Raw genomic sequence first — 24,560 nt, 5'->3', positions numbered from 1 at the left:
ACGGTATGCGACTCAATCACTGTCGCGTTCTTACCCCCCCCCCCCATCACTCCCGATCTCCCCTCTCCACCCCCTGCCCCGGCAGGCATTGGGGATGGGGGTAACGAGCTGGGCATGGGCAGGGTGAGCGAGGCGGTGCGCGCTCACGTCAAGAACGGCGACGTCATCGCCTGCGCAGTGCCCGCGGACTTCACCATCACCACGGGTGAGTAGCGGGGTTTGAAGGGTGGGGGGGTGAGTGGCAGGCTGACGGGGTGGTAACTGGTAGGGGGGGGGGGTCGGGATAGCTCTCCGATGTGTTTTTGGAGTTGCACCGCGTGATGTCCGACGTTTTGGTGCGCGTGCTCAAGTAGCTGCCTTCACGTGATGGAGTGAAGCCGAAGGAAGTTCCCGGTACGTGGTTGGAAATGTCGGACATTGTGCCGAACAACACGTGGCTCAACGTGTGGCTCAACGTGTGGCACAATGCGTGGCACAACCGAACAACACGTGTTACAACCCGAAAACCACACGAGAGAGCTTACGCAGCAGCACAGCCACAAAGACCTAAGCAGGTTATACTTGTAGGGGTAGTCTAGGGATAAAGTTAATGGTGCGGGTAATGGTTCACATAGGTATAGGGGTAGGGATGAGTGCTGATGCCCTGAGACACTCTCACTCACCTGAGACTCTCACTCACCTGAGACTCTCCCTCACCCGAGACTCTCCCTCATCTAAGACTATCACTCAACTGAAACTCTCCCTCACCTGAGACTCTCCCTCACCTGAGACTCTCACTCACCTGAGACTCTCCCTCACCCGAGACTCTCCCTCACCCGAGACTCTCCCTCATCTAAGACTATCACTCACCTGAGACTCTCACTCACCTGAGACTCTCACTCACCTGAGACTCTCCCTCACCCGAGACTCTCACTCACCTGAGACTCTCCCTCACCCGAGACTCTCCCTCATCTAAGACTATCACTCACCTGAGACTCTCACTCACCTGAGACTCTCACTCACCTGAGACTCTCACTCACCCGAGACTCTCCCTCATCTAAGACTATCACTCAACTGAGACTCTCACTCACCTGAGACTCTCCCTCACCTGAGACTCTCACTCACCCGAGACTCTCACTCACCTGAGACTCTCACTCACCTGAGACTCTCACTCACCCGAGACTCTCCCTCATCTAAGACTATCACTCAACTGAGACTCTCACTCAACTGAGACTCCCCCTCACCTGAGACTCTCACTCAATTGAGACTCTCACTCGCCTGAGACTCCCCCTCACCTGAAACATTCACCCGAGACTCCCACCTCCCACGGCCATGCAGGGGTGTCCAACTGGGGAGGCTACGCGGTGGCGTGCGCCCTGTACCTGCTGCGGACCTGCGCCGTGCATGAGCGTTACCTGCGCCACGCCGTGGGGGCCCCGGCCTCCCTGGAGCAGAGGCAGGCGTGGAGCAGAGCGCTCCCCTCCGTGCAGAAGGTGAACCCCCCGCTCTTCCCTCCCTCTCTCCCCCCACACCGCCACCACTGCCACCACCATCCCCACTCCCTCCCTAATAGTGTGGGTGTTTGGTGGTTGCTGTTGCTGTTTACGCTTACCCTGTCCGTACCTCCAGTGCCGGATTATCCCAGTAGCAAAAGTAGCAAATGCTACGGGCCCCGCACTTTCAAGGGCGACGCGCTAAATGCTTTCAAGCTCTCAATGCCGGTTCAGTGATTCTGCACTTGCTCTATTACTATAGTACTATACTGCCTTCAACTTTTATGACCGACTGGGTGTTTAAGGTGAGCGAATTGTCGTATTATCTGGCTGTATAGCAAATAAAAAAATACAATTACTTTACTATGCAAGTAAAAAAATTGTGCTTGAATATTTGTGTTTTTATATAGGGCCCCTTTATAACATATGCTGCAGGCCCCGCACTCGCTTAATCCGTCACTGCGTACCTCCATTGCGTCACCTACACATGCAGAGGTGACGGGTCTCATCCACTCTGGGACATCGCACCCCAGTGTCTCATGTCCGTGCCACGTGGACACGTCACGTTTCCCCGACACCGTGTGTCGTTGTGTACGTGTGTCCATGTGCCCACGTATCCACACGTTCGCGTGTCCCCGTGTCCCCGCGTCTCCACCTGTCCGTGTGTCCACGTGTCCACGTGTCCGTGTGTCTGTGCCTCACGCCTCGCAGGAGGAGGCTCTCCTCGCCATCCTCGCTCGTCATGGGGTGCGCAGCGGGGTCACGGGGACGCTGGGCATGGAGGTAGACGGACTGCCATTCCGGCCTACGCACTCCGACATGATCGAGGCCCTGCTGAAAATCCTGCCCGCTGCCGCGTGACTTGGGTCACCGCAGCGCGACCCGGATCTCTGCGCTGCAGACACATTCAAATCAGCGATAGCACGAGAGTGAAATTTGAAGGTGAACTAGAGTTTAGATTTATGCGGGTACGATTGCCCGATTTACGAACATGCTAATTTATGTACACGTATGCACATGTACAAATGATCTTATGGCGGTACTCCGGGGTACCAAATAATACAAAATGGCCGAGGCAATTAAATATTTTATTTCTGGGACACTATTTTTTCCAGGAGTGTACTTAACTCTGCGACTGAGGTACCAATCAATCCGAAATCAGTGCTACTCCGTGATGTCGAAACGCAGCGAGGACGATCTGTCATTTGTTGATAAAAGCTGAACGTGTTTCAACGCGAGTGCTGACGAGGCGGGTCAAACAATACAATCGATACATTTTAATAAACATTTCCACAAAAACAATGTTTTCAATTAAAATGTGGCCAAACCCCACCACCCCCCCCCGTGTATGCTGTAATTTAAGTATATACTGAATAACAATCAGTAATTTGACCCGAAAAAAAAAACATACTAAACCTATGTTTCTTGACAAACATTGGACGGGATTTTTTATTTATTACTTTTTTGGGTAAAAACTAAATTTGACGTGACGAAAAATGATGAAACCGTAAAAAAATTACATATTGCAGTTCACTAGCAAAGCATTGCCTTAATACTAATTGAACACGACAGCGCACGAGCAATGGAGTGAGCCCTGTGCCCTCGCGTGTGCGCCAAGTGAAATGATGGCGGCGTGCGGCTCCAGACTTATTTGGCACACGGTGTGGCACCACGCGGTTGCGAGGCCGTCCGGAGTCCACTGTCCGATTTTCCTTTCACCGCGGCGCAAACGCAACCGCCAGACACCACCAAGGCGGCGCAGCCCAGCGCCACTCGCGCTACCAGTCCGTGCAGGTTCCCTCGCTGGTGCCAGCAGGAAATATGCTCGGGGCGACGGCCGGCAGGAATGGCACTTATTTTCTTTTTTTGTGTATGGCTGTGTTTGAATAGTAACGATAATGAATCTAAATCTAGGGTGTTTAGCCACGAGATAGTTATGCCGAGTAAAGGTGAGGTCAGCGGAGCGGGGCCTCTTGGCTTCAAGATATCTGCAGATTTGATCAAAGTAGCGGTTCAATGAGAATCTTACTGATTCAAATGAGAGGCGTGACGGCCGTACCGCGCGCGAGCCTTTGCCTCCTTCAACAGGACGAGGTTGGTGGGTGCAAAATCGGCAAGCGTCATCAAGTCCATCGAAGGGAATGTGCGACGCTGATTCAGAACGTGCCGAAACGCGACCGCGGTGCACATGGGGAGATGCTGGGCTGGCAGTGGGGGTGGGCAGTGTCTGCTCAAGTCCAGGAATCACCCGGCTGGATCGCTGCCATTGCCTGGGCTCGGGCGTGACCAGCTCACGGAGCAATCGGGGTCAGGGTGGCGGAGAGTCCGAGCTGCTGGTGCCGGACGGCACGGCCCTCCCTCGTTGGCGCGCCCGTGCGCGCTGCTTCAGGAACCCGAACGCCGTCTCCCGGGGGCCGTCGCTGCCGCCGCCGCCGGCACGAGCCGTCACCTCCAGGAGCTCGGGGACCGAAGAGGCGCGGCCCTGCCCGTGCGGTAGCTCCCGCGCCACCAGCAGCTGAGCCGCTGTGGGCGCCGGCATCCGCGGAGAGCGAGGCGGAGACGCCGGTGGCGTGGCGCCGGCTGGCTGGTGCCTCCTGTCGGCGCCATCCAGGCTCCACGTCTTGAAGAGCGCCAGCCGCACCCGCAGCGGCGCCCTCGCCGAGTGCGGCCTTTCACCGCGCCCAGGGCTCAGGGGCGGCGATCCCCGCCGCTCCTCGTGCCCATCCCTGGCAGCACCACGTTCGCTCTGACACACAGCGCAGACTCGCTGAACTCTCGCCGCAATCGCGCGGTCACAGGCGCCGTCCAGGTGCACTTTGATGAAAGTGAAACGCGAGTCGCAAATCATCGTGCGGCCACCGGCGGCCTGGCAAGCGACGGGCGCTCTTACCTGCGGCACGGGGGGCGACGGCCTCTGCTCGAGCAGAAACTCGTGCAGAGAGCGTCGCTTGTTCCCCGGGGAGCGGCCACATCTTGCCTTCTCTCCCAGTGCCGGCAGCCACCAGCCCGGGCCCCCCGGGGCCTCCGGCGGTCCCCGCGCAGCCGCGCCCCCGCACGCTTCGTGTCGCCCCGGCCGGGGATCGGGACCCGACACAGGAGGGGCGACGTGGTGAGCGTCCCCCGCCACCTCTTGGTGGCCACCTCCGGGGCCGCCCGGACCGGCCGTGCCCCTGGAGGCGCTCCCCGAGGCCACTGGGGGGAGAGAGTCGCGGGGATTCGCGCGACGCAGGCCGCCCCCCGAGCCGTGTGGCCTGGCACAGCAGCACGCAGCAGCAGCAGCAGCAGCATAGCTCCCGCAAGATCTGAAGCCCTACATGAGTATGTGGGATCATGTGGGGCCTCATCCGCGCACACGTACACACATGCAGCGGGCCGGCCACACTTGAGACGTTCGTGCAGCACTGTTCGCTAACACTTGACACTGCCCCCCCCCCCACCCCCCGTCACATTCACCCTGTCCCCACGGTCACCCCACCTGCCGACGCAGCCCCCATAATGCACTGTTCACACACTCAGTGGCTGTGCTGCACTGACCCGAATTGCTCAGTGCCTGCACCCAGCTCCCCCTGCTCCTTTTCTGACCCCTGCTTCTCATGCTCCCTCTGCTTTTCCTGCTCCTCCTGTGCTACCGGTAAGCCTTTCTCCTGCTCTCTTTGCTCCTCATGCTCCCTCTGCTCATCCTTCTCCCACTCTGAGCCCTGTTCCTCTGGTAGCCCCTGGTTCCCCTGTGATCCCTGATTCCCTTGCGACCCTTGCGACTCCCGTGACCCCCGTTTTCCCCGGCGGGAGATCGGCCTCGCACCGTGCGGCGAGGGCCACAGCGATGCGTTGTTGTTGTTGACGTTGCTCCCTCGGCTGCCCTCTCGCTCCACGCTGTCAGGACGGGACACTGCAGGCACAACAACACACAAGAGACACATTACGGAGATACGTCACACAGACACACCACCACACACAGACACATCGCCAGTATGGGCGAGTGCGTGCGAGTGTGGGCGAGTGTGGTTTAGTACCGGAGGTGGCCGAGGTAGTCGAGGTGCGGTTGGACGTCTCCGATGTATCACTGGGAGGCTGCTCGCCCAGCGATATGCGCAGGTCTGTGCGGTTAGAAACATCACCACGGCAACCACATCACAGAGGTATTATGCGAAGAACATCCCAATGGCAACTGATATCGCGTCACGGTAACCTCACTCCCTGGGGCACAGACGCATCGCATGCTCTCTGTGCAGCAGCACCGACTTGCAGGCGGCACTCCTCTTGCCCCGGCAGCATCGTCGCCATGACGGTACCGACACCAGGCATGTGGTTACGGGGCCACCTGCCTTCGATGAAGTGCAGGAAGTCGGGGTCCTCCTGCTCGCCGATCCACGCAATGCCGTGCGGTCGCCGCGGCCTGATCCGGACGCCCTGGGCCTCCCCCGCACGGACGCAACCAGCGGCCTCTTCTTCGGCCTCCTCCGCGGGCGGGAGTATGTCCCGGATGCCGGTGGAGCGGTGCGAGGTGCCGCCGCTGCTACCGCCGGCCACGGTGTTGAGAGACACGGTGGAGTAGGAGAAGTGGGACGAAGCCTCCACGGAGCGGCCACTCCCGCCCGAGCGGCCCTCGGAGCCTGATGAAAGGGCCCCGTCGTTCAGACCCTTCTGGCTGAACCCATCCAGGAGATTCCCGACAGCTGCAGCGGACGCCAAGGAGGCAATGGCGAGGGACAGGGCCACAACAACGGAGTTCATAACAACCACAATGACAACACAACACTTTCGCAATCGCAACACACCAGGCTCAATAGCATGGAGTCTCTCCTGCCATCCCAGGGGCAGATTGGCCTCCCCAACGATTGAGACATATCCGCATCCATGACGTTCACCTCGCTATCAATAATCAGGAATCTATATGCGATAAATCATCTCCAAAAACAATGAACAAAAACAAACCATTGATTAACGATGAGTAATCAATAATAATAATCGGTCCAATAAAAAAAAATCTATAATAATTGAGAACAATCACCAGCAATGTATTGATATATAATCAGCGGCTTGAGAAGACTAGAAGCTGTAGCTGCAAGAGAAGAGGAAAGCAAGAGTAGCCAACAGACAGCATTTGATTAGAAGTGCAAGCGATTGTTAGGCAGGGGAGGTCGTGTCGACATTGGGGTCAGGGGTGAGAGTTCGCTGAGAGAGTGGGGGGGGGGGGGCCCAGCTGCCTTACACTGCGAGCGTCGGTATGTGACCTTCGTCCCATCGTCAGGGCCACGGCGCTGGTTCCTCCGCATCGGCACATTGCGCTGCCAGCCAGCTTGAGAGCCACACATTCACATACGTCAGACGCACCTCGTCATCCACCCACCTCGTCCTCACGTCATCCTCAGACCATCCACCCTTTCATTGCCCACCCACCTGCGCTCCTCGTCGCCCGCTCTCCTCATTACCCTCCCCTCTTTGTCGCCCGCCCCCGCTTCTGCCCATCTCCTTCACTCGACAATCTCCGTCTCCCATCCACCTCCACCTCTAGTCCACCTCGCCCCTGCCGCCCCGGGCTGCGAGCATGCCCGCGTGCCGCGGCTCCGCTCACCGTTCGGCCTCTCGCCGCCGAGGTCGTCGTCGAGCGTGATCCGGGGCAGAGAGAGACCTCCGTCCACGGCGTCCCCGGACAGCACCGACAGCTCCAGCTGGGACCGCACCTGCGCGCCGCACCCACCGCACGCACTCCGCGTCGCCGCACGCACGGCGCCGAGACAGCCACCGCCCCCGCACTGTCATGATCGCGGAGCGAAGCGACCGCCACGTGGAGTCGCGCTCCTCTTACCTTCTCCTTCAGCCCCTCCTTCTTGTTCTTGATGAGCTTCTTCATCTTGTCGATCCAGTTCCCTTTTCTGCGGCGGAAACACATGCGGCGCACACAGCTCGCGTCATAACACAAACACACGGTCTACAGAATACACAAGCACACACACAGCACTCCGTCTACATGATACAAATATCCCCCAATATAGCATTAACAGACTATTGGAGCGAGTGCTGTTAGCAAGCACCTATGAAGACCGGCATGGCACACGAGGGGGTGGGTGGCCAGCACCACACCCGGCCGCCTTTATCTCCCTCGTGGCGATGACTTAGGGGAGGGCCCAGAACTTGTTCAAATAATCCGCCACTGTTATTGCTTGTGAGCAGCAATCGAACTCGGCTCAGCGGGTTACTACCACAGTGCACTAACCACTAGGCTACCGCTCCCCAACCATGCACAGATCACACACGGGCACACACGCGGGCACTGCCGTGACCCCTCCCCACGCACCGTTTCGGGGAGGGGTCCGGGAGTCTGTTCTGATTCATGATCTTCTCCTCCAGCCGGTCCTTCTGCCAGCGGAGCTCGTTCAGCTTGTCCCTGCGGGAGGAGAGAGAGCGCCCGGGGTTCAGCTCACGGGGGTTTTATAGTTTTACTCCCCGTGTGAGCAACCGATTACATGTTATGATTTTGTGAGTACCTGCATAAATACTGTTAGTACTTGTGTGAATACCTGTTTGGTGAGTCTAGCAACTGCCCAGCGCGTACTCAACCGAACCGCGAGTACGTTTGGTAATGGCGCGCTCATTCTCATAGCGCGAGGCTGTCGCGAAGGACGGCGCTGCTGTGTTTCACAGGCCCAGTCACTCGGGTATTCTCCACCTTGCGCAAGTACTCGTGCGTACAGGTAGCCACCCACCCCGGAGGAACTAACACGGTCACCCACACTGGCACTCACGCGAGTGCTAACGCAGAGAGGTACTCACGCGTACAGGTACTCAGCCACATGCGCAGCCACCCACTCATTCACTCATCTAGTCATACACAGAGGTACACAGTTGCTAGACTCACCAAACAGGTATGCACACAAGTACTAACAGCATTTATGCAGGTACTCACGAAATCATAACAAGCAATCAATTGCTCACACGGGGAGTTAAACTATAAACTTTTTTTATTTTACCAAGTAAGGCCCACTGAGCTATGTAGCTCTTTTTCAGAAGAGACCTGGCCACAAATAATTAATAGCTCAACCAAGTGGCTTATCACGTGCAAATTTCTAGCAGTAAAAACTCTGAATTCATGTTTCTAAATGTGGAGGGAAAAAACGGAGGACCCGGAGAAATGCAAACTCCAAATATGCAGACGTCAGCGTTGGGATCGAACCCACGACCACCAGCAGACCAGACGAGGGAGATAACATCTCGCCACGGTGGGGAGATGTTATCTCCCTCGCCTTGACACTCACGCACTCACTCGCACACAGCTGCACTCACAGGTACTGCTTCTGCTCCTCCATGTACTGCTCCTTGCTCTCCATCGTCTGGTCCATGAGCTCCTTGTTGCGCGTCATCATGGTCTGCACCTGGTGGAGGAGGTGCCGGTTCTCCTCCTCCAGGTTCCCCTTCAGTTGAGTCAGCAGCTGAGGGTGGGGGAGGCGGGGGCAGACGGCGCCGGGGTTGGACTCACGCACCCCCCCCAACCCCTGGAGTTGCGCGACCTCCACGTCCAAGCGACCCGGACCTTGACCGACGCCAGGGCCGCTCTTCGTCGCTGAGTGGCGGTCGTCGGCGGCTCGGGTTATTGGCGTCGTAAACGCCCGACAGCGGCGCGGCTCGACATTCCGTGCACGCCATCGCGTAATGCAAGGGCCACTGGCCAACATGTCGCCGATTTTGTTTCAAGGCCACAGCGTTATTGACAAATGTGCCGAGTCCTTACGAGTAGGTTGGGGATACTCGCTCTTTACATTTGAGCCAAGTCAGAATGTGAGCGACACCTTGACCAGGAATTAATTTTAAATAAATAACGTGAGAAGGGTGGAGAGCTTTGACGACGGTCGGCCGGGGCGTACCGCGAAGGCGAACCCTTCACCTCGCCTAGTCTTTCTACCGGGTCGACGCGGCCGAAGGTACGTGGGCCCATTGGCGTTGGGGGACCGTGCAAACCTCGTTTTAAAAGAGCACTGCACGACCTTCACGGTCGTCCCGCGTTTACGATCCGGACGCCGGTATCGACGCCCTACGCTCGTGTCACGTCGCCCCAGCGCAGACCGGGGCCCCGCGGCGTCAGGCCGATCCGCGGGGGTGTGGTGGAGGCATCGCGTGCGCGCGGGGTCGCCGCACCTCGCAATGGTTGGAGAACTTGGCCATGACGATGTCGAGCTGCTGGTGCTGCTCCTTGAGCTCGGCGTGCGCCGACTGCAGCCTGGCGTGCTCCAGCTGGGCGCCGTGCAGGGCGCTCGTGCTCGCGCGCAGCTCGCCCTGCAGCTCCTCGCGCTCCTTGCCCAGCTGCGCTTGCTCCGAGCAGAGCCTGCCGGCGCGCAGAGACGCCCCGCCCCCCAACCCACCCCGCGATCCTCGTTAGCGGCGCCGGCGGCGAGCACGCACGCACGCACCCAACAGACAGCGATCTCTCCACGCTCCGCATTACCGACATGCACAAGCGACTCTTTATTAAACGTAAATTCGCTCGAACAACCAACATGAACGTTAACATTAGTTACAGTCTCATCTAGGGAAGCATCGGGGGAGCCTCCAGAAGGGTCCTGCACCGACGCTGGGCCAGTCCCCACAAATGAGTAAGCTGCACGATTCCTCAGTCGAGGATAAAAGCGGAAGGCCGCGCCTGCCCGACTGTAAGAATGAGCGCCGGACACGGAGAGCCGGAAATAAACAACAACCAAAAGTGCTTTCCCACGCGCTGGGTACGAGGAGGTGGTGTGGGAGGGATGGTGGGGGTGGGGGGAGGTGGGGGGGGGAGGTGGGGGAGCTCAGAAGATGAGGTTGAGGATGCGCGAGAGGGCGTGCGGGGCCCCCTGTCGTGCAGTAGCACACTTGTCGTGCTCGAGACGCAGGCAGCGGTGCTCGAGCAGCAGCGAGGCGTGGCGGCTCGCCTCCTCCTGCATGCGCTCGCGCTCCGCGTGCAGGCTGCCCTCCAGCTCCTCCAGCTGCCCCCGCTGGCTCTCCAGCTGGTTGTACCTGCGGCGCGGACAGGGCGCAGCGGGATAACAACGAGGCTCGCCGAGCAGACCGAGCCGGCGTCCCGTGCCTTCGCAGCTTGCGCCGCCGACTCCCGGTGTCGCTCGCGCCGGGCGGCTTGGCATGAGCCGCTTGTCTACCCAGGAATGGGAGTTTGGAGAAGACGTTCGATGGTCAGTTCAACACGTAGGCTTTCGCGAACAACATCATCCATAAGAGGTTTTTGGGGTTATGGACGTCCGATGGTTTTTGGGCTCGCTTGTACCTCCTGCAACAGCGCATGTTGCGCAGTGATCGGTGATGCGGGTGATGCATTTGCATTTCGCTCACTTAAAGAGAACCGCAGACTCACACACAGATGGGTAAACTCACATTAGGTACACACGGATTAGCACAAAGGCCCATGGACTCGCACAGAGACCCGTGCACTATGCTACACAGTGCGATGCGAGCGAAGGGTCTCGCTTCACCGCAGTCGCGATTGGAGGGGCAGCGACTCCTTACTTCGCCGCTCGCGGAGTTCTAACCGCCTGGTTCCGCGCAGGCCGGCGTTTGAGAGGCACGGAGAAACCCGAGGGAGTTCCCCCCCCGCCGGTTCTAGAGCCGCGCGAGGAACGCCGGCGCGGTACCTCTCCTGGAGCTCCCTGTGCGCCAGCTCGAGGGTGCGGTGGGCGCCCTTGAGGCCGCCGTGCTTGGCGATGAGCGCCTCGTACTCGGACGCCTGGCGCTCGTGCAGGACGCTCAGCCGCTCGTGGTCGCGCAGCAGCGCCTCGTAGTTCCGGCGCAGATCGTCCCGCGCGCGGCCCAGCGCCTCCAGCTCGCTCTCCAGGCCTGAGCGCACGCCCTGGAGCTGCGCGTTCTGCGCCAGCAGCGTGGACGCCTGCGCGTTCAGCGCCGAGCCCTCCACCTGCGCGCGCGACCGGTCGGTGCCGGGCGTCAGCAGGGGCGGCGCAAGCTCGTCCGCGGTTCACGTCTACCGCGGGCAAATGCTCCTGCGGGGCGCCGCTTGCGCACGCCGGCACCCGCCCGCTGGAGGAGTTGGGGCACGCACCTGCAGCTTGGCATTTTGCGTTTGCAGGGCGGCGTTGTGCTCGTGCAGGGCGGCGGCCTGCTGCTGCAGGGCAGCGACCTGGCCCTGCAGGCGATCGTTCTGCGTCTCCAGCTGCCGGAACTGCGCGGATTGCGCCTGGCGCTCCGCCTGCAGCGTCGCGTTCTGTGCGGCCGACCGGGACACGAACGCGTGCACGTAGGATCAGGCGCGCGTGGTGGAGCCCCCGTGATGCTAGACTGTGTTGTGTGTGTGGTTAAACATCAGCACTGGAGGGGACTTGACCCTGAGACTGTGGGGTTGCGTGCGTGTCCATGTACGTCTGTGTGTGTGTGTGTGTCCGTGCGTGTCTGTGTGTGTGTCCGTGCGTGTCCGTGTGTGTCCGTGCGTGTCCGTGCGTGTCCGTGTGTGTCCGTGCCTGCCCATGTGCATCTGTGTGTGTCCGTGCGTGTCCGTGTGCATCTGCGTGCGTCCGCGCGTGTCAGGCGAGCACTGGGGGGGATAGAGAGGACATTGCCAGGGTGATAGTGTCATACGGCTCGCTCCACGTCGATGAGCCGGTCCTTGACTCGGAGCAGCTCCCGCGTCGCCTCCTGCCCCTCCCAGCCACCCGAGGAACCGCTCTCCGTTTGCCGCTCATCCTCACGGTGCCTCAGATCCTCGTAACTCTTCTTCACCTTGTGTCGACAGACACTGACATTCAGTCGGATGTCCTGGAAATCCACCACAAGTTCTAGGATGCAGATCGTCACTCGTGAAACTTTCAAAAGTTGAGCTGGGGACTTACGTATATTAGCTCCTCCCGGAGCTGCGTGTTGGTGTCGGAGAGTGCCCGCATTCGCGGCTCCAGCGCTGAGCCCTCGCTGCTCTCCTCCCTGATCACCAACGGACCAACTGCAGGCTCCAGCAGCTCAGTGTCGCTGCAACCAGAAACAAGAACGACAGTCGGGAAATCAGCGCAGTCTCGGTCGATCGCCAAAATCTCGCCAGCACAATGCTCCCGAAAGCCGTGGCACGAGTGTCGCGTAGCCGACCGCACCGTGAACGAGGACGCTCCGTCTCCCCGCTGCACTGGCCCTGCCGGCGCTCCCGGGAATCGGGCCCAATTTCCTGGCGCTGCTGCTTCAGCCTCTCCAAGTCGGCACTCAGCTGCTGGAACCTCAGTTTTTCACACACCAGCTCCTGCAGCACAACAGCACCACGGTAAGCGGCAAGGGCCGTCGCTCCGTTCCCGTCACGTCCCCGTCCCCGTGCGTCACCGCCTTGACGAGCAACCGCCCCCGGCGGGCAGGGCGCACGCACCTCCTGCAGGGCGGCAAGGGTCGTGCCGTCGAGGGAGGCCTGCTTGGCGGCGTCGCGGGCCTCCCTCTCCGCCTCCTGGAGCCGAGCGCAGGCCTCGCGCAGCCGAGCGGCCTCCAGCGACGCTTCGCTCGCCTCCCGCTGCGACCGCGCCGCCAACGCCGCTCGCTCCTCCAGGGCGCCCTCCCGCTCCTCCAGCAGCTGCCGCAGCCGCCGGCTCTCCTTGCCAAACTCGCGCGCCTCCCGCTCCGCCCGCGCCAGCTCGGCCTCCAGTCCCGCACGCGCCAGCTCCAGTCGCTCGGCGCGCTCCCTCTCCTGCGGAAGTCACGAGGGGGGAGTGGGTGGGGGGGAGGTGGGTAGGGGTGAGCGGCAGCAGTCCGACGATCGCCGGACGCTCGTCGTCCGCCCGACGGCTCGACCGACGTCCGCACGGCCGGCGACCTCACCCCGCCCCCCCCCCCCGGAGCGGCCGCGCCCACTCACGTCGGCACCGTCTAGCAGCCGGCGCTCCAACTCGCCAGTCTTGTGCCCGGACTCCTCCAGCGCCGCGCGCAGCTCCTGCGCCTCGGCCTGCAGGCCGCGCACGCTGGCGTCGAGCCTCTCGGCCCGGCGCCCCGCGGCCCGCGCCGCCTCCAGGCTCTGCAGCAGCGCCTCCCGGCTCTGCTCCAGCTCCAGTTTCTCGAGCTCGACGAGCGCCAGCCGTGCCTTGGCCGCGCGTAGCTCCTCCGCCTCCCGCCTCAGCTGCAGGTTTTCGTCCTCGAGCTGCGCACACTCAGAGCGCAGCGCCTCCAGTTCGGCGGCGCGGTCGCGCAGCGCGTCCAGCACCTTCTTGAGACGGCGCACCTCGGCCGCGAGCGCCGCGTTCTCCTGCTCCATGGCATGTGCGCGCTCGCTCGACACCAGGAGCGTGGCGGCGCGGCGCTGCAGCTGCTCTGTGTCCTTCCGTGTCTTGCGGGCCTCGGCCTCCAGCTCGCCGACGCGCTCCTGTTGGCGCTCGAGGTCTGATAGCGCTCGCCGGCGCTCGGCCTCCGCTTGGCCCAGGCGCAAGCTCGTCTCCGCCAGCGTCTCCTGCGTACGGAGGCATCGGCGATCGGCGATCGGCAAGGAGCCTGCGCTGCAGCAATCCCAGGCACCGAAATAAAACCTCACGCCCCCCAACTCGCCATCTTTGCCCGGCGCTAGTACCGACCCGACACCCTCACCACAGCGCGAGCGCTCACGCCAACCTTAACCAGATCGCCACGGCCCAAACCGCCGGCAGCGGTACCTGCAGCAGGCGCGTCTCGGTGGCGCCGTCGTCCCTGGCCCGTGCCTCGGCACCGGCCTTCATGGCGTCTCGCAACGTCGCCACGGTCCCGCGCAGGTGAGTGTTCTCCTCCTCCAGCTGCTGCACCTGTAGGGGTCATGAGCCGGGCAGGAGGAGCGGATGGGCGGTACGAGAGTCACCGCTGCTCTGTCGAGACACTTTCGTCTGGCTCACTGAGCATCTTGTGAAGCGATGAGGCAGACGAGGCCACATCTCTCCTGAACTCCGTATACTGCTCCCATTTCGATCCCAAAGGTTCGTGGTTCATTTCCAGCGGCTGCCCTGGATAATACTGCGTGTTTTAACTGTCAAAATACCACGCGCCATCTGCTTCACAGTGGACATTAAAGATCCCGTGACGTCATTTGCAAGAGTCGGCCATTGTGTGCCGATGTCATCGTCAAAATTTGCCTAATTAGAACATTTAAACCGCAAACTCCTCAATGGAAATATACAGAGCAATTATCGCCCTCTACCGCAAAAACTTGCCAAGAGTTACCTCAAAAAAGAGTCAACAGACTCAGCGAGGCTTTCCTGGGCAAACAAACTAAATCATCATCTCACCGCATCTGTGGCCGCCAAGGGCGGGCCCCTGGGAGCGGCCTGCACTCACCTTCCTCGCCATGGCTTCGCGAGCCGTCTCCACCGTCCTCTCCAGCTGCACCTTCTCCTGCAGCAGTCCCTCCCTGAGGTCTCCGGCCGAGCGCAGGCCCTGCAGCTCCAGCTCCAGCAGCTCCACCTGCCCGGCAGGGCGGAAGCTTAGCGCGACGCTTGCTCGCGACGCCGTGACGATCCCACCTCACAGCGCCGGGGGTCACAAGGTATTTTTGACCTCAAGAGAATTTGGAACCCGGGATCGGAATACCAGGGGGATCAAAGCACTATCTCACGCCGGCCTGGCCCCCACCGCACCTTTCTCAGCAGGTCCTGCTCGCCGGCGTCCTGCTGCTGGCGCCCGTCGCCGCCGCCCCCCTCGGTTGCCTCCTCCCTGGCCGACCGGCGCGGGCGAGCGTCGCCGAGCTCCGCCGGACTCTGCGACGCCAGCGCCTGCTGCAGCTCCAACACCGTCTGCTCCAGCAGCCGGTTGTCGGTCTCCAACTGGATGAGGCGGCCCGACACGCTCTCGCCCACCTCGGCGCTCAGCGCCCTGCCTGCACTCGCACAACGGCCGTCGCACGGGCATCAGCGTGGGCCGGTCCAGATTATGTTCTCGCGTGTCTATGTGCCCACGCGAGAATGCGTGTGTACGCGTCTGCAGCTATCTGTGTGCGTCACTGCATCCGTGCGATGTCTGCGAGCGCTGCATGCCGGCGGCGCTGTCCTCGGAGCCGCCCGTCTGCCGGCGCTCCCTGCTACGTTGTGCCGACTCCTCCAGGCTCCGCTTCTGCGCAATCTCCAGTTGCAGCTTCTCCTCCAGCACCTCATCCAGCCGCTTCTGGCTTTCCTCGTATTCCTGGGGGCGGTACCATCACGACGCCGCTCGACTGCGCTCCTCCGTGGCCGGCGCCGAGGGTTTTAGGAGGGGGCCGCGCTGGTGTCGCCTGCGCCCGTTACCATGTGCAGGTCCTGTAGACGCGAGCGCAGCACGAGCCGCTCTTTCTCCAGCTCGTGCGTGCGGTCGCAGCGAGCCCTCGCCGCCTCCAGCTGCTGCTCCAGCACGGCCCGCGTCTCCAGCAGCACGGCCGTGTCTCCCTGCAGCTCCTTCACCGCCGCGGCAGGCGACGCGACGCGCACACGGGCGACACGACAACCACAGCACCTCCGATTAGCACGGTTGGCGACGTAGGGTGTTGAAGAAGTTCATCGCACACACGTACATATGAACACGCGATAAAACGTAACGGCGACCAGAACGCAAAACGCGGCGACAACCGCGCAGCCCGACTGCCGGCCCACACCTCGACGCGGGCCTTGTAGAACGGCAGGTCCTGCAGGCGTTCCCGCAGGCGCTCGAGGTCCGCCTCGAACCGCTCGGCGCGCCCTGCCTTCTCCAGCAGCCCGTCACGCTCGTCCCGGAAGGCTCGCACCCAGCGCGCATCGGTCGCCAGCTGCTGGCTCTGGCACAGCGCGACACGACGCTCGCTAGAGCCGGGGCCCGTTGACCGAGGGCGTCGACACAGCCACCGCCACGCTCGACCGCAGCGTTAGAATGACTCCATCCTTGGCCAAATCCTCGGCTGGCGGTGGTGTCAGCTCAGACTTTATGGCGTCGTAAAACGTCCGCGTGTGCGCACGCACTCTGTATACGCCGAGTGGGTTAGGGGTACTTTCTTTGTTCACTCACAAACTCCTCGACGAAGCATTTTATTTAAAAAAAAAATAAAGAACCAGGGCGAACCCTGGATGTGTATGTATGTGTGGTGGCGTACTCACACGGACACTCTTAGCTTTTCTCCTGTGTCACTATTTACCTTGCATTCAGTGTGGATGCTCCTCACTTACACTAACACACACACCCTTGTTCCGAAATCCCCCGACTTTCCCCTACTCATCTCCGCACACCTCGTGTGCGGTAACCACCCTGTCTCCCCCGCTATCTCTCTCACTCTATACTCCGCTAACTCTCTCACTCAAGACTCCGCTAACTCACTCACTCAGTACTCCGCTAACTCTCTCACTCTATACTCCGCTAACTCTCTCACTCTATACTCCGCTAACTCTCTCACTCTATACTCTGCTAACCCTCTCACTCAGTACTCCGCTAAGTCTCTCACTCAATACTCCGCTAACTCTCTCACTCTATACTCCGCTAAGTCTCTTACTCAATACTCCACTAACTCTCTCACTCAATACTCCACTAACTCTCTCACTCAATACTCCGCTAACTCTCTCACTCTATACTCCGCTAACTCTCTCACTCTACACTCCGCTAAGTCTCTCACTCAGTACTCCGCTATCTCTCTCACTCTATACTCCGCTAACTCTCTCACTCAGTACTCCGCTAACTCTCTCACTCTATACTCCGCTAACTCGATCACTTTATACTCCGCTAACTGTCTCACTCAATACTCCGCTAACTCTCTCACTCAGTACTCCGCTAACTCTCTCACCCTATACTCCACTAACTCTCTCACTCTATACTCCGCTGACTCTCTCACTCTATACTCTGCTAAATCTCTCACTCTATACTCCGCTAACTCTCTCACTCTATACTCCGCTAACTCTCTCACTCAGTACTCCGCTAACTCTCTCACTCAGTACTCCGCTAAGTCTCTCACTCAATACTCCACTAACTCTCTCACTCAATACTCCGCTAACTCTCTCACTCAGTACTCCACTAACTCTCTCACTCTATACTCCGCTAACTCTCTCACTCAGTACTCCGCTAAGTCTCTCACTCAATACTCCACTAACTCTCTCACTCAATACCCCACTAACTCTCTCACTCAATACTCCGCTAACTCTCTCACTCTATACTCCGCTAAGTCTCTTACTCAGTACTCCGCTAACTCTCTCACTCAATACTCCGCTAACTCTCTCACTCTACACTCCGCTGTCTCTCTCACTCTACACTCCACTATCTCTCTCACTCAGTACTCCGCTAACTCTGTCACTCTATACTCCACTAAGTCTCTCACTCTATACTCCGCTAACTCAATCACTCAGTACTCCGCTAACTCTCTCACTCTATACTCCGCTAACTCTCTCACTCTATACTCTGCTAACTCTCTCACTCTATACTCCGCTAACTCTCTCACTCTATACTCCGCTAACTCTCTTACTCTATACTCCGCTAACTCAATCACTCAGTACTCCGCTAACTCAATCACTCAGTACTCCGCTAACTCTCTCACTCAATACTCCGCTAACCTGTCCTGCTTCCCACACACCTCCGCCCTCGTCCCTGCCCCCAGCAGGGGATGAGCCAACACTGCTGGCGAGGACGAGGTGAGGAGCGCGAGGTCCCAGGCGTCTTCTCCCCGACTCTTGTGTTTTTCATCCCTCGAGCACCAACCCCGTGCTGCTCCGCACACTCCCTTATATATCCCTCCTCATTTGGGTTCCTCACTTACCCCCTCATTGAGCTGGCGCCTCTACGGCGCTTCCGGCACGCGCTCTCTCTCTCTCTCTTATCGCCTCCATCTCCCGCCCCTCCGGCATCTACCCCGTGTTCCCACGCTTGCACCTGCTCGTCCCCAAATGCACCCGCTCAATCACTGCTTCTCCCCCTAATTGCTGCCGCCTCTCCAGCGCCTAATCCATGTTTCCCCGCTTACCTCTGCGCGACCTCAGTTGCGACCTCTCTTTGCTAACCCCGCGCTACGCCACTACATATGTACGGTCGCCCTATGTCGCTCAGCACTGCCACTCACATCTGAAGCAAGGCCAGCTGGGGTCTGTGCATGCGCGCACTTACCTCGTGCTGCAGGCGCTTCAGCTCGGCACTCAACTGCTGCGCCTCGGCCCTGCAGTCAAGCAGCTCCTCGCTCCGCTCCTCCCTGCCGGGACCACACGGCCATACTTCACCACCGACGCCAGCAGCTCACCGACCCAACCGCAAGGGGCGTGCGCGTTTGTGCCCGCGGGAGCCGAGCGACGCGTCTCTTAACGCTGGCCCGGACGTGACCGCGTGCGCTGCCCGTTTCGGGGGCTTACAGGTCCTGGCGCACGCGACGCAGCTTGGCTTTGCTGTCGGCGAGCTCCACAGCCAGGTGCTGTCTGCTGTCCAGCGCCACCGCCGCATCCGTGCCTGTGCCGATCGGGGTCCGCATGCCGGCGCCAGGTCCCGGCCGCCCCTGCGACAACGCTGCCGCCGTCTGCGCCGTCTGCGCCGAGTCCCGCTCCTGCTGCAGCTCCACGATCGCCTGCCAGGCAACATGGCAGCACGCCACGGCTACGGCGCCAGCTGCAACCCACGCTGCTTCATGCTGGGGCAAATTAACGGCAGTGCGCCGGCCGTAGGTCTGCGTGCGAATGCTCACGTCGGCATATTTGTCACGCTGGCGCAGCAGGTTCCGGAGCTGGTGCAGCAGGGTGCCGGTGACGGCCTGCAGCTCGTCTCGTGGCAGCTCCTCCAGTTCGGACCACTGCATCTCCAGAACGTTCTCCGGGTTCTGTGTCACCTGCACGCATGCACGCACGGGCGCCATCGTGCTCGTACACCGGTCTCACCGCGCGGTTCCCGTGGGGTTAGCGTGTGCGGTTGGCGCGGGGAGGCACCTCCTGGATGTGAGAGACGATGTTCGCCTGCGTGGACAGGTCCAGCTCCGTGATCTTTTCGATGAACACCTCCTTGTGCTCGCACTGGAGGTACAGCAGGAGTTAAGGACGGCTGGGAAAAATACGGCGGCTTCTGAACAATGAGCACTGCAAATGGGCGACGGGAGGAGCGTCCATACCTGCACGGCACACCCCAGCATCAGCAGCAGGATCTTCCTCATCTCGTCAATGCCTTGCTCTGAAAATCAGAGATTCAGGCAAATTCCATAAAAGTCTCTGTGTTCAAGCACTTCGTTTATTATTGCTTGTGTGTGTGTGTTCATGTGGACATGGACGTCCACCCTGGCCGAGGCAGCCCATAGGGCACGGTAGTGTGGTGCGAGTGTCAGAGTGATGTCATCACCGGTAAACGGGTCCCTGGCGATGGTGAACACGCTGGGGAGAGCCATCACGACCCACTGCTGCAAAATCTCCTGCATCACAACAAAAGAACATGAACGCCCTGATGTCAACACCACTCACTCACCACCCATCCCACTCACCCAGCACCCACACCACTCGCATAAAACACCACTCAATACCCACACCATTCACCCAGGACCCACACCACTCACCCAGAATCCATAGCACTCGATCATCACACACAACACGCACACTCCTTCCTCTATCCATCCACCAAAGTGAAAAATAACAACTGCCAAGCTACCCGAATGCCACAAAACCCAGGCAGGGTCACAACAGTGACCACAAAGCCATTGTGGCCGGACGTGCCCACTGGCATCTTTACGGGCACCCGAGGGCAGCGCTGGCCCCACACCGCGTCGCCACCTTCGTCCAAACCCCCGGCATTGGGCGAGTGTGAATATTGCTCCACCACCCCATCCCACGTTCCCCGCAGGGCCCAATGGGGGCCCCGCGGTGGCAGATGGGTGCGTGGCAGTGGCGATGAGTGCGAAGTATTGCGCAAGTGGGCAGGAAGGAAGAGGTTTGATTTCACATGCCGTGCGTGCGGAAGTCAATGTGCGCGCGGCTGATAAAGCGTCTTGGGGCTGGCGCCCACAGAGCCAATCCGCGCCCTTCATTAGCCTGCCCCCCGTCCCCCCACCCCCCGCACTGTGCGGAGGTAGCAGCTTTCCATTTATGCGTGTATGAGCGAGTCCATCTGAGGGAAACAGGAATACAAAATGGCTATTTTCCCCCCACAGATATAGCCACTTTTGAATTAATCTTCATGCAGCTAAATAGACTCTCGATTCCAAACGCTCGTGTTGTTTTTGTTTCAAAATATTAAGCAACCGATGTGTTTTCCAGTCGGTGTGAGTTCCACGTAACTGAGAGATTTTCCCACCTACTTGTAGAGTGGACATATGCTCACACAGGTACTGACAAACGCAACGAATATCCAATCTGATGGGCGCCAGCGCTGCCGGCTATGCACGGCTCCGTCTCACGTCTGCAAAACGAGCCTCCCTTTCGCCGTCCTCCGCGACGTGTTTTTCGAGCCAAGCTTCCGCGCCACTCTCTGGGGAGGAACCACGATCTCCCCGTTTCCCCACGTGTGTTCCTGTTCCCTGCCCAACGCTGGCGTGACCGGGACCACAACGGTTCCAGGCAACGCCAGACTCGGGCGTGGCGTGGCCTGGACCGCAACTGATCTGGATCAGGAGAAACGTGGACTTCTAAATACGTGACGGTGAGCGGCGGGCCTGGCGTGCATTAGGCCCTGCGCACTGTCGGTCATGTGACGGTGTCCACACCTGGTAGTAGCTTTGGATGCGGCGCACCAGGAACCGCAGGTTCTGAACGCGCAGACTCACGTCACCGTTGACTTGCTGGTGAGCCACATGGTTGGTTGGACGTGGGTCACTGAGAATGAACCAAGAAAGCATTTTTTTACTAACCTAACTAGAACTTCCACAGGCAGCAGAAAGATAAATACAACCGCCCCCATAGCCTATAAAGGCTGGCATGGCACATGAAGTGTGTGGCCAGAACTAGGCCTTGTTACAACCACACCAGGTACTTATTAAAGCCGAGTCGACCTAGGGGAGGCCTAGGAGCGGTTTATATAATCGCCACTGGTGTTAGCCACAGCCTGGAATCGAACTCGGTTCATAGCGCAATTTGCCAACCGCTGAGCTACCGCTTCACAAAGGCAGCACGCACACAGCACAGACATCAGCAGTGCACAATGATGCCAGTAGCTGAGCCTGTGTCCCCCAGGACTCTGCAATCCCTGCCCAGCACCTACATGAGCTGCATGAAGTCGTTGAGGACCACGCCGTCCACTAGGCCCAGGTACTCGGAGCTGCTGCCGGCGCCGGGTTCGGCCAATGGGCCCATCGTCTTCACCTGCCGGCGTGCACATGATGGGACATACCCTTGCACACTGCTCATGCTTTGTCCACACCACCCCCACATCTGGACATTATCACCCTCTGCTCCTGTTCACTAGGTAACCACCATGATCTGCACGAATAATGATATCTTGTGTGTTTTTTTACCAAGACAGTTTCAATGACTGTAATGTTCTTCTTCAAAAGTGTGTTGTGGTAGTAGGAGACCAGATTACCAGAACACAATACACCAGGCACACTCCAAGGTCCGCACAGACAAGTTCACAAACCCGCTTGATCCACAACCATCTCCTGGGCACAGCGCAGCTTGGCAGGTTTGTAAGCTTCACAAAACGAGGTGATACGCCACCCTCGCCTTGGCTTGAGGCATGTGCCACTGTGCCCGGCTCTGATAAGTCAGCTCTTTCACACATAGTCTCACTTATTTCAGCATGATTACTCCATCGAGGGACCGAGCCATCAATATGGTGGGGGCATGGGTGTGGCCCCAGCACCTTAATATCGAGCCGGACCGGTCCGGAACGCTGCTCCAGAAATAATTTTGTCACGCCACAACAATCTCAACTTGTGTCAGTTTCATGACACTTATTTTGTCCTCATAATGATAGCAATATAGGGTACAATCATATATAATTATTATGGATAGACACACGTTGTACTCAAGTGGTTTAGTGCCTTATGTCAATAATACATATTATTCCAAGTCAGGCTAGCAGAGTTATGGAGAATATCGAGTGATAAATTAATCCCTATGTGGTGGCTACGCCAGAACATCAATAGTCAACATGTAATTATGTTCAACTAACGTACACAAAATGCATGTCACGGTGATTCCACCCAGGATGTTGTGCAGCTAAAAAGCATCATCCTGAAGAGGTGCAGTGCGACGAGCATCTCTCCTGGTCCATGAATAATTAATTATCACACCCCAGTCCCCCCTCACATCTGTCAACCCCTTGTCAGTGCCTACCTTATTACAGACCAATTCAGACCTTATTGGTCACCCGTGCCCCTATAGCTCTCAACGTTCATCCTACAAAGTTTCATCATAAGGGAGAAACACAAACAAATAGACAAAGAATGTGCCCGTATTGAAACGGCTGTACGCCGTATTGACCTGCTAACTCAATTTCCCTGTACAAGAATACGGGTAAACCGTACGGGTCGACGACAGGTGTGCCCCTCCCCACCCGGTGGACGCTAGCGATGAACAATATCTAATTTAAAGGAATGGGCCAAAATGGCAGAACACGGTGAGGATTTCTGGAGTGAAAAAAATACATCTCCCCCATATTGAAGAACAACCCATGGACAATCTCTTGGGATGTCCACCTCTCTCGTGGGTCCCACCACCACCACACACACAGGGGGAGCCGCCGGTCCCACCACCACCACACACAGGGGGAGAGCCGCCGGTCCCACCACCACCACTACCACACATACAGGGGGAGAGCCGCCGGTCCCACCACCACCACCACACACACGGGGAGAGAGCCGCCGGTCCCACCACCACCACCACCACACACACACAGGGGGAGCCGCCGGTCCCACCACCACCACCACACACACACAGGGGGAGCCGCCGGTCCCACCACCACCACCACACACAGGGGGAGAGCCACCGGTCCCACCACCACACACACAGGGGGAGCCGCCGGTCCCACCACCACCACACACACAGAGGGAGCCGCCGGTCCCACCACCACACACAGGGGGAGAGCCACCGGTCCCACCACCACACACACAGGGGGAGCCGCCGGTCCCACCACCACCACACACACAGGGGGAGCCGCCGGTCCCACCACCACCACCACACACAGGGGGAGAGCCGCCGGTCCCACCACCACACACACACAGGGGGAGCCGCTTACCCAGGCGACCAGGGCGCCGCTCAGGAACCGCTCCATCTCGCCGTGGCTCGGCTCGCGGGACCCTTCCTCGCCTCGGGTTCCCGGGCCAGGCTCGGCCTGCAGGCCGCCTCGGGGTTCCATGTCCACGTCCCCGGGGCCCGTGCCGCATGCCGGGGTGGGGGCGCGGGGTGGTTTTGGGGGCGGTGGAGGCTCGGGGGGGGGGGGGGTCCCACCTCACTGCACCGGCTGCCTCATGGCCGAGCTGGTAGGTAGCAGACCTCACGCAACAAACGGACGCAGGCGGCGGATCAAATCAGCATCTTCCCGTGGGAGGGCATTTTTTGGGGGGGAGGGGGGTTTGGGGGGGTAGCAAACGGTGCCCGTAGGGGCGCGTTCGCTCAGAGCCGGCGACGTTGACGATGATAATTTTCGGGACGACGACGAGAGAGACAGAGAGAGGGGGGAGGGCAACGTGGTCTGGCGACCTTTGGGCTCGGGGTGTTGCCCCCTTCCGCCCCTGTCGCCTCTGCGGGAGGAGGCGTCACGACTCCGCATCTGCCCGGGGCGCCGTCAGCCACGGCTCCGAGGCCACCACCACAGCGACCTCCCCCCCCACCCACCTCGCTGGCCCGCCTGGCCTCGGTGCCACAGCGGAGCCGGCAGGCCCCGGGCACAGAGGGCTGTGGGTGGGCACCGCGACGACGCGCTCACCTGCAGCAGCAGCAGCAAGGGGGATGCGCGTCTGCTCCATTGCCTCCTGAAAACGGCGCTTCGAAGACGTCACCACCACCACCTTCTCAAGCGGCAGCGGCGGCAGAAGTCGCAAGAGGAACGTGACCCAGGAGATTTGGTCGTGTGACAGATTTATTCACCACGCGAGCGCTCGACCAGCACCACCACCACCCACGCCGGTGCCGACACGAGGATCCTTGTTACAAGCACCGCGTCCTCCTTACCCCCGTGTCCAGAGACCCCCCACCAACCCTCCCACACCGAGCTCCGCATGGGCTGTGAATGTCACGCACACCTCCTGTTAGATTACAGCGACCCCTGGCGGCTGCTGCAGAGAGTGGCACGAGA

The 24,560-nt window shown here is 59.7% G+C and overlaps 2 protein-coding genes across 5 annotated transcripts in view; one reads left to right on the top strand and one right to left on the bottom strand.

Annotated features, from left to right (window-relative positions):
• Nucleotides 1-2,807, top strand: part of DGLUCY (D-glutamate cyclase) — a 13,770-nt gene extending 10,963 nt beyond the window's left edge. For both annotated transcript variants that reach the window (XM_032965075.2, XM_032965076.2), the window contains 3 exons: nucleotides 86-205; nucleotides 1,318-1,472; nucleotides 2,184-2,807. In XM_032965075.2, the coding sequence (XP_032820966.2) occupies nucleotides 86-205; nucleotides 1,318-1,472; nucleotides 2,184-2,333 (425 nt within the window). In that variant the 3' untranslated portion in view covers nucleotides 2,334-2,807. The remainder of the gene's footprint in view (nucleotides 1-85; nucleotides 206-1,317; nucleotides 1,473-2,183) is intronic.
• Nucleotides 2,735-24,560, bottom strand: LOC116948419 (girdin-like). Of its 3 annotated transcripts, none has more exons than XM_032965072.2 (35): nucleotides 24,192-24,560; nucleotides 23,502-23,758; nucleotides 21,525-21,625; nucleotides 21,031-21,139; nucleotides 19,677-19,746; nucleotides 19,453-19,511; nucleotides 19,274-19,357; nucleotides 19,036-19,176; nucleotides 18,710-18,918; nucleotides 18,471-18,552; nucleotides 16,012-16,170; nucleotides 15,668-15,814; nucleotides 15,422-15,566; nucleotides 15,026-15,264; nucleotides 14,727-14,852; nucleotides 14,075-14,200; nucleotides 13,291-13,875; nucleotides 12,811-13,122; nucleotides 12,548-12,690; nucleotides 12,296-12,428; nucleotides 12,045-12,185; nucleotides 11,512-11,673; nucleotides 11,090-11,367; nucleotides 10,317-10,460; nucleotides 9,606-9,792; nucleotides 8,757-8,902; nucleotides 7,771-7,860; nucleotides 7,282-7,348; nucleotides 7,048-7,156; nucleotides 6,685-6,771; nucleotides 5,798-6,148; nucleotides 5,486-5,569; nucleotides 5,275-5,361; nucleotides 4,363-4,664; nucleotides 2,735-4,218 (listed from the first exon to the last, which is right to left on the bottom strand). In XM_032965072.2, the coding sequence occupies exons 2-35, from the start codon at nucleotides 23,619-23,621 to the stop codon at nucleotides 3,781-3,783; spliced, it is 5,763 nt and encodes a 1,920-aa protein (XP_032820963.2). In that variant the 5' UTR covers nucleotides 23,622-23,758; nucleotides 24,192-24,560; the 3' UTR covers nucleotides 2,735-3,780. The 3 variants fall into 3 exon arrangements, with proteins under 3 accessions (XP_032820963.2, XP_032820962.2, XP_032820965.2); XM_032965071.2 differs by having other exon boundaries at nucleotides 23,502-23,742; XM_032965074.2 differs by lacking the exon at nucleotides 6,685-6,771 and having other exon boundaries at nucleotides 23,502-23,742.

This window comes from Petromyzon marinus, chromosome 33 (assembly GCF_048934315.1).
Source record: "Petromyzon marinus isolate PM22_M1 ecotype Great Lakes invasive population chromosome 33, UKy_Petmar_22M1.pri1.0, whole genome shotgun sequence".
Lineage (NCBI taxonomy): Eukaryota > Metazoa > Chordata > Hyperoartia > Petromyzontiformes > Petromyzontidae > Petromyzon > Petromyzon marinus.
The sequence above is the reverse complement of the archived record's forward strand: the minus strand, read 5'-3'. Positions and strand labels throughout refer to the sequence as shown.